This window comes from Apus apus, chromosome 7, assembly GCF_020740795.1.
Source record: "Apus apus isolate bApuApu2 chromosome 7, bApuApu2.pri.cur, whole genome shotgun sequence".
NCBI classification, from domain to species: domain Eukaryota; kingdom Metazoa; phylum Chordata; class Aves; order Apodiformes; family Apodidae; genus Apus; species Apus apus.
In genome coordinates this window covers 22191621-22200297 of record NC_067288.1, presented here as the reverse complement: position 1 = coordinate 22200297, position 8677 = coordinate 22191621, and the positions used below count along the sequence as shown (strand labels likewise).

Here is an 8677-nt window from a genome sequence, read left to right as displayed (position 1 = left end):
CCCTGGCAAGGGCAGCCAGCCCCTCACAAGGCAACCCAGCCCTCCACATCACACACCGTTTATCATTAAAAGGCTTAAAAAACAGGGAGAAAAGGCTTGCAGAGGTGACAAGCCCTGATCATCCCTGCTCACAGGGCACAGCAAGTGCCACTGCTGCTGCCACCAGATTTTGACAGGGTCACAAATCCCTGTTGGGTGTATCTGACAGCAGTTCCAGCTGTGGTTTCCATTCAGGGCAAGCTGAGAGCAGCGGTGGGGTGAGCATCCTTGCGGGGGGATTCAGCTTCCCCCCTAATGCCTGCCTTCCAGACTCAGGGTGAGCTGCAGGCAGCAGGACCTGCCCCGGCTCTTGCTCATGCCCTCCCATCCTGGGGGAAGGAGTCAGATCCCGGCGCCAGGAGCAGGAGCCGGAGCGCTGCTCAGCGCACGTCCGTGCTGCCATTCGGGGGGGGGGTAAAAGCCCTTATTGGTTGTGGCTTAATCCTCTGGAAGAATGAACCGCTGCAGCCCGAGAGCAATTTACTTCTGGCTGAGGGAACCTCTACAGGAGGGCTGCGCGCTTCGAACTTGACCTTAATTCAACTCCAGCTAGTGCGTCGCAGGGAGAGAAACTGGCTGTTCCCAGGAGGGTGCAATTTTAAAAGCTCGTGTTGCTGCCCCCGCGCCCGCCCCGGGGCGCTGGAGGCGATGCCCGGGCAGCCCGCGCCCCGCGCCGGGTCCCGCAGCAGCTGCGGGAGCAGCGCCCCGGGCTGCGAGCGCGCGGGCAGCTGCGTCACTCCTCTGGGGTGACGTCAGCGATGACGACAGCGGCGAGAGGGGCCGGCGCTGAGCCCCGAGCGGGCTGCGCTGCGTCCCGCGTCCCGCCCCGCGTCCCGCCCCGCGTCCCGCCCCGCGTCCCGCCCCGCGTCCCGCCCCGCGTCCCGCCCCGCGTCCCGCCCCGCGTCCCGCCCCGCGTCCCGCCCCGCGTCCCGCCCCGCGCTGCCCGGGAGCGGCCCCGGCGGCTGCGGACCAGGCGCAGCCCGGCCCGCAGGCAGGGGCGGCTTCCCAGCTCTGCAATTCTAAGGGCAGGGAGAAGCTTTTGAGGGCTTCTCCCATGGTGAGAGCACACCCGCCGGGGTTAAAAGAGCTGCTTTTGGGTGCTGTATGATCCAGGGAGCCCCAGTAACTGGGGGCACACGTGGGCGCCCTCAGCTGCTGCTGCCTCGTGTCCCTCGGCTCATCCCGGCGGGAGGTGCCTGTGCCCGGGGCAGCCGCTGCCCTTTGCAGCACAACTGTGCTCGTAGCTGATCCCCCCCAGCAGCTACTGCTTTCACACTTCCTCAGTCCCAACCTCTCCTTGTCTTGCTGTCTTCTTCTGTTGCTCAGTTATTTAAGTTTCACGTCCTCTACGTTTTTACCCCTTTAGTAAGGAGTGACCATTAGGACCCTGCACGAGCATGGACACAGGGCTCTGTACACTTAAGGGACTCTTGGTACAGGATGGTACTAAGTTCTGGGCTTGAGTTCGAGAGGGGAAAGCTTTGGCTTATCCATACAGCAGGTTTCCCAGAAGGGTGGTAGAAGCCCCATCTCTGGAAACACAGGAGGTCAGGTTGAACTGGGCCCTGTGCAACCTTGATCTACTTGAAGATGTCCCTGCACATCGCAGGGGGGGTTGGACCTTTAAAGGTCCCGTTCTACCCAAACCATTCCATGATCCTATGATCTGGCCCATGGAGCAGAAAATCCCAAACAGGCCAGCAGCAGACTTACTCTGATACCTCCGACACCCAGACACTCCAGAGGCAATCTTCTGTCCCACCAAGCAGCTGGTTGAGCGGGCAGGGCTGCCAGCACAGACACCCCTGAACAAGAAACACGCAGGAGTCTGAATTTATGTTAAAAAAAAAAAAAAATCATCTTTATTTTGGAGGAGGATCTGAACATCGACATGCAGGTACAACATGAATAAAAATTATTGCACCGCTATTATGTGGCAATTGTTCAAGTTTCTAAAAACACAGAAATTCCACACTTTTCTCTTATCTAGCTAAGTGCTGTGACACAGCTTGGCAGAGCCCAGCTCAGGAGGTGCTCCCACAGCCACCTGGATATGGTCATCAAACACAACGGAAACACACACTTCTGTCAAATCTTCTACTAGAAGTACAGAATTATCCTTCACATCCAGCAAGAGAAAACCAGAGAAAGACTTTATCCTCCCCTCTTCAGAAGAAAAAATAAAATCAAATAAAAATTTAAAATACTCCAAATCACACCTCAATGCAAGTGTGGCAACCAGAACCACTGGGCACTCCTACGCCTTCCCCGGCAAGAGCTCTTTAGTATATTAGCAGCCAAAGGCCTCTGACATTCAGACCCAGGAGTGGCCATTACAATGCTAAAGTCTAATATTTACAATAAATATCATCCATTTCTCTTAGTTTGCAACAGTAAGAGACAAAGGGGAAAATAACACTGAAATGAGGCACGGGGAAGAACGTGCTGGCTGGATGCAGGAGCAGAAAGGAGCTGCAGAGGCTGGAACCAGCTTGGATGCTATCATCCCAAAACAGACAAGGAGCAGGAGACACATCCAAGAAGGAAACAGGGAAAACAAAACAGGAAAGCAGCATATTGGGATGGTCATAAAGATGGCTCATTCACCAAACACACATACACACACAACTTCTACCTCCCACCTGTCTGACTCTGGGTTATCCACAGAGGCCGAGTCCTCAACTTCCTGAATGCTCCACTTAGGCACTACAGGTCCCATCCTGCCCTGGGAAATGCACTCTTGCTCTTCCCACACAGCTTTTCCAGCATCTCATTCCTCCCTGACGTGCTTTGCAAGCTCATCTGAGAAGGTATTTAAGCAATTTTTAGCAGAGCAAAGAATAAGTCTTTGTGTATCTCCCTGGCTTAGTATTACCATTTTATAGAAAAAGTCTTTTTGCCCCAACATTTTTGCTAAGGTGCACCATATAAATTTGACAGAAGGTGGAACTGGGACAATGAGACACTTGGCACACCAAGGGAAACTGCAGGACTGACCAGGAGCAGGGGATACAGGGCTTCATTAGGATGCTTTCCAGTAACACTGATTGGCTTTGGCTTCCAAAAAAACAGGGGGTTTAAATTGCACTGATCACTTTCTGTACCGTAGCTACAAAAGAGGTGACTAAACACATACCTCACCTCTTCTTTGGACAATTCAGGCAAAAGCAGCAAAAGCTGTGACACAGCCAGGTTCTTCATTCCTCTCTTTATGGATAAGAAAGGAAAACTCTGCAGTTCAGTGCTGGAACCACTGGCTGCAAAGGCAGGAGTCCATGGCCAATACAGCTGGTACCGCCAGGGGGTCTCATCCCAACCTGCATGGGATGAGCCAGGTTACAAAACCCTCTCAAGAGAGAGGTTGGTCTTTCCCTTAAGTTTTTTATAAACACAGAGCCCTTCAGGGATGCCCAGGGAGCACACTCAGAATAAGCTGTGTCACCACAAGAAGGAAACAGGGACCTGCCACCCAGGGAACAACCAGGTTGGGCCACATCCTCACACAACTCTGGGCTCACAACTTCATTTATACAGACTTCCATCTTGCCAGGGTTAGGTGCTCTTCTCAGGAGATAAGCTTGAGGCTTGTCTTTGCAATTACCACAGACTCAGGATGCTGAATCAATTTTTCACTGTTCTCCTCCATTTTATCATTCACTGTACTGCCAACCAGGCCCTGTTTCTCAGCAATTTTTTAGTAGATCAACCCATTGGGAAGAAAACCAACCAGCTCAAGTACCAGATCCTGCCAAGTCTCTTCCCTACTTGCTATTGCTCCAAATCAGCACAGAATGATGCTCATCAACAAGAGATTGAGATACTCAGGACCCTGACAAGGCAGTGGAAATATTGCAGTTTATAATTGCAAACCAGGTGTATACAAGCAGCCTATGAAATCCAGGGAAAAGAGCACTGAGACAGCCCAGCAAGCTCTGCTCTCAATACTGTCACAGCCAGACTTATTCATGTGCTATTTGGGAGCACTGAGGCTTTGGTTAGTGTATTAACACCACACTGGTTCACACAGACACACAGAGCAAACACTCGCTTCAACATGTTAAAAAACAAAGCTCAAACCAAACCAAGACTTGGTCCAGAAATTATATCCAAGCAGCCAAAATCAAGTATATAATGTGGGGAAACAATGGTTATACAGAAAGAAGCAGGGCAAGATTCCAGAAATTTTTGTGGATTGAACTGAAATCAAGTTGAAAGAGATGGAGAAAATATATTCCTATATAAAAACATATTTGTATTGAGGGGAAGTGAATTGAAACTTCAAGTTCAGAAAAAGCCAAGACAATGAAGAAGGCAAAGGTGTAATGAAATCAGACCAACAGAGGCAGGTTTTAGCTTGAAATACTGTTGCATGGTCACATTCTGCTTCTAACAGACATTGTGGGTGATCTGCAGGGAGATACACTCAGACAAGACTAGAATAAATGCTGAGCACAATCTGGGACAAATGATGGGTGTGTTCATTGAGAAGAACCTTTAATTGGATGAAGCAATGGCTTACAGTGCTATAGGTATCACCACGCAACACAGTTATTGGTGTATTATTATTGACCTAATCCTCAGCAAAGAGCACTGGTATCCAGTCGGTCACACTTAAAGCAAAGCAATGTCTAAACCTAAGAGAGCAAAGAGTACCTTTTTAATGGGAAGTGACCTCAGCAGAGGAAATGATCTAGCTATCAAAGCTGAAATCTTAAAATATCACATGTGTTTTGAAATCTGCTTGCAGCTTGTCCATAGAACTGGAGGAGTCAGAACTCTTCACAGGTTTTTTGTTTTTAAAACGGGCAGATTCAGAAAACTCGGGAAGTTTCCCAAGCCCCAATTCAGAAATGTTAAGGAACACCTTAAAACCCCTACCTACTCACCAAGAGAAGGAAAAGTCTCCAAAGGTCATTTATCATTGAGATAACTTTGCCCAAGACACACTGGAGAATACATAACTACAATTTTTTTCTACTTTAAGACCAACCTACAAGGCACCCCTTTCCTGGGGTCATTTATTCTGAGGCAGGGCACGTTATGAATTGAAGCCAGAGAAAGGAAGATAAAACACCATTAAAAATTTAAAAACAGAGAGGAAAGTTACCATATGTCCCATAAAGCATAAGTAAAAACAATTCCAAAAAAAACAGCTTACCAATTGGAGATTTCTCTTTCTGGTAATTCCACTGAAAAATACTTTTACTGGGTTTGAAGAGAAGATGGGGATCTCTCTCTGACCCTTCCAGCCAAGTTCCCTGCCTCTGTATCCTCTAGGGACACATGCAGGACAATGAACCCATCTGGTGACAAAGAGGTCTTACTTGCACCAAAAAGGGTTTCTAGTTCCAGAATAATTTGTGGACAAGAGAGTACTTCCTCCTTGTCAAAGGAGATCAGATTGTACAGCCGAAGAAAAAACCTGAAATTTGGGAATTTCAATGGCATTTCAAAGAGAAGGCTGAAAAGCAGAAAGTTAAAAGTAAGCTGCCTTTTTTGGTACTCAGAATTTTGGGGATCTCAAATAAATGCAGGATTAAGAGGGAAGAGCACAACAGGCCCAAAAATCAGGCAAAAAGAAAAGGTCTGGAAGAGAACAAAAAACAATCAACAAACTGTTTCTTAAGCCCTGCTTTAAAGATACCCTGTTCTAAAGAGACCTCAAACAGCAAGCATTACTGTGTACAAAAATAGAATAGCAAGGATGAAAAAACACAAAAAACAGTATGAAAAAAACCCTCCCAAAAATAGATGTACACAAGTTCTATTTTATATTAGTGTATATTACAAAATTCAAACATGCAGTCTCTATTTTGAATGTAGAACGCTCCAGTCCACATGTCCCAGGGATGCTGCTATGTTTTCTTTACAGCACCATCATGTGACAGGGGAAAGTCTTGTGTTTTTAACTGATTTCCAGCCTCTTTGCTTTTTGCTTGTGTGAGAGTCCCTTCTTTAGAGGGCCTCATGCTGCCATCTGGCAGAGGAAAGGCTCTCAGAACTGCTTGTCCAAGAGCATGAGGCAGCTCTTTCGAGGGAGTGATTTTGCAGCTACTTCCCAGCACATCAGAAGCTTTAGCACTGCACAAAGGTGCCTCCTTTTTTGCCACCACGGGACAAGATGCCTCCCAGGGCTTTGCTGAGCTTAGTGACTCTGTGCAGGATCTGCTTCTCGTGGTCAGAGTATCTGTGCAAGGTGGTTTGGCTTTCTCTTGACATGCTCCCACCTGTGAAGGTTCCTGCCTTTTTTGTTTCGAATCTTGCTCTTCTTTACAGGAGGCACCCAAGTGGGGGAAATCCTCTTTCTTTTCCACCTCTCTGGAACCAGACATGCTGAGCTTCAGAGGGCCTAGCACACTCTGAGCTAGTGGCACTACCTGAGACACAGATGGAGCTCTTTCCACAGCACTGGGAACGAGGAGCGTGGAAGACACGGGACCTGCCGGGCTGGCTTTGCTGGCAGTTGAAGCAGCACTCTCTGCCTGGGATGGGCTGGGCTGCTTTTCAGCACAAGGACTTTTTTTGGGCATTTCTCTCATGCTTCCAGGAGACAGAAATGAGGTGCTGGGCTGTTCTGCGGGCTGAAATGTCTCCTTGAGATTCTTCTCACTGTGACCAGGGGGGTTTACTGAGAGAGGAGTGCTCAGGCTTGCTGTGCACCACGAAGGAAGTGCTAGCTGAGGTTTGGAATCCTGTTTTTTCTGACTGGTTTCTGTTAGCAGAGGGTCTTTCAGGTCAAGCTTAGCACATGAGGCCCCTAAAGAGTCCTCTTGTTCAAGTTCCAGGAGTTTGATAGATGGGCACTGTATATGTTCTGTGTGGACTATTGTTTTTTGAGTATTTGCAGTTCTCCCTAGGTCTTTGATTGCTTCAGAAGACTTGTCTTTTGGACCAAAACACTCAAGAGCTTTGCTTTCTGGAAATTTGGGTTCCTTTGCAGTTGTTTCTGATTTTGGGAATGGCTTTTCTGAATTAGCTGATTTTTCTGGAGAAGTTCTCAGGAGGTGCTCTGATGGGGAAGGGTGCATGCTGCTTTGTAGTGGCTCTGAAACAGGCTTGGTTTGTTGATTATTTCCCTTCTGCAAATCTTCTGTAGCTTTTGGATCTTCAGGGAGAAAGGCATCATCTTCAATACTATCCTTGCTTTCCAATTTAGATGAAAACTTATTATCCTCATTAAAAGAATCCGAGCCTTGGTCTCCACTGTCAGGGGGCTTGTCCAGTCTTCTCCCATCCTGACTATCTTCTGAACCATCATCTGTTTCATCTTCAGAAGAATCTACTTCTCTGATGGCCTCTTGCTTTTGCAGAGACTCCCTCCTCTCCACCCTGTCCTGTCGAATAGCACCCAACTTCCGTGAACCCGGCTTCTGCAACATCCCTTTTTCTGCTAGCCCGAGTTTGCCACCCGTCGTTTCATTCGCAGACTCCTGTAAGCTCTGGAGACTTGGATCCCTCTGGAGCATCTCCTTCTTAAACTCAGAGTGAGAAATATCCAAGCTATGCTTACGTGAGGACCCCAGCTTCTTCTCAGAAGAGGACAGCGAGGCAGCCAGTTTCTCAGCCGACTGCACCCTCTTTAGCAAAGGAGACCTGGGGGGCTCGGCACTTTTGGGGCGAGAAATCTGTCTCACCAGTGGTGGAGAGGAGTGTAGTTTTACTGGAAAAGACTGCATAACACTGGAGCTGCCAACTGAGTGTCCTGGTAAAGGAGACGGGGAGCGCTGGGGTGATGTGGACTGTGGGGTTGGTGAGGGAGTGTGAGCCAGTGGTGAGAGAGGGATGTTCCCTGCAGATTTACGCCTTGGAGACCTGTACTGCCTCTGAAGCTTTGGTGCTAGTCCATGCAGGGAGCTGGGTCGGATGTGTCCAGAGCTGGCTGGAGAATTGGGAACACTGGAACTGGGAGAGCTGCTCTGGGAAGAATTGCCACCAACTTAAAAGAGGGGAAAAAAAGAAAAAAGAGAAAAACACGGCTAAGTAAATTAATACACATTTGACCATTGAAACAGGGTACGGAGAAATAACACGTGCAAAGTCAAGACCAAATGCCATGTGACCACACAGCCCTGCAGTAACACCACAAGGAAAACCTTCATGGCTTCTGATGGAAAACCACATCTTTGTCACACACCACCAGAATATAGTGAAAAACACTCTGCTATCAAGACATTTTTGCAGAAAAAAAACGTTTTTAAAGACCACACCAGAAACTGTGTGTCTCAATGCTGTTCTCAGGCAGCACATCTTTTTATTCCATCAGCTGATACAATTTTTAAATACGACTTTGCCACTTTGTTTTGGCTTCTTTTCTCTGAACTAATATAGAAAATGTGTCAAACTGCCACAAAAACACTGCAACTTACAATACATATTTGTATCAAAATGAAAGGATGCTGTAGTACAGCAAATGCATTCTTAAAAGGATATATGGATTTTCATTTACAAATGAATCAATGGATGAAAATACATCCATCCTTAGGGTAATCAACATCACAGCTGTCATTTCACTTCACAAACAGATCTACTACCTGCTGCTGTGTATTCTACTTCAAAAAATGATCAATAAGCAAAAATCTTCTTGAAGTTCTTATTCTTTTTGTATGGATTTTTAGGTGGGTTTTTTGTTTTGTTTCTT

General features: G+C 47.6%; 1 protein-coding gene across 8 annotated transcripts in view; it reads right to left on the bottom strand.

Moving 5' to 3' along the window:
• Positions 1-1881: 1881 nt before the first annotated feature.
• MAST2 (microtubule associated serine/threonine kinase 2) overlaps positions 1882-8677 on the bottom strand; it is a 181711-nt gene continuing 174915 nt past the window's right edge. For all 8 annotated transcript variants that reach the window (XM_051624429.1, XM_051624430.1, XM_051624431.1 and 5 more), the window contains one exon: positions 1882-7975. In XM_051624429.1, the coding sequence (XP_051480389.1) occupies positions 5895-7975 (2081 nt within the window). In that variant the 3' untranslated portion in view covers positions 1882-5894. The remainder of the gene's footprint in view (positions 7976-8677) is intronic.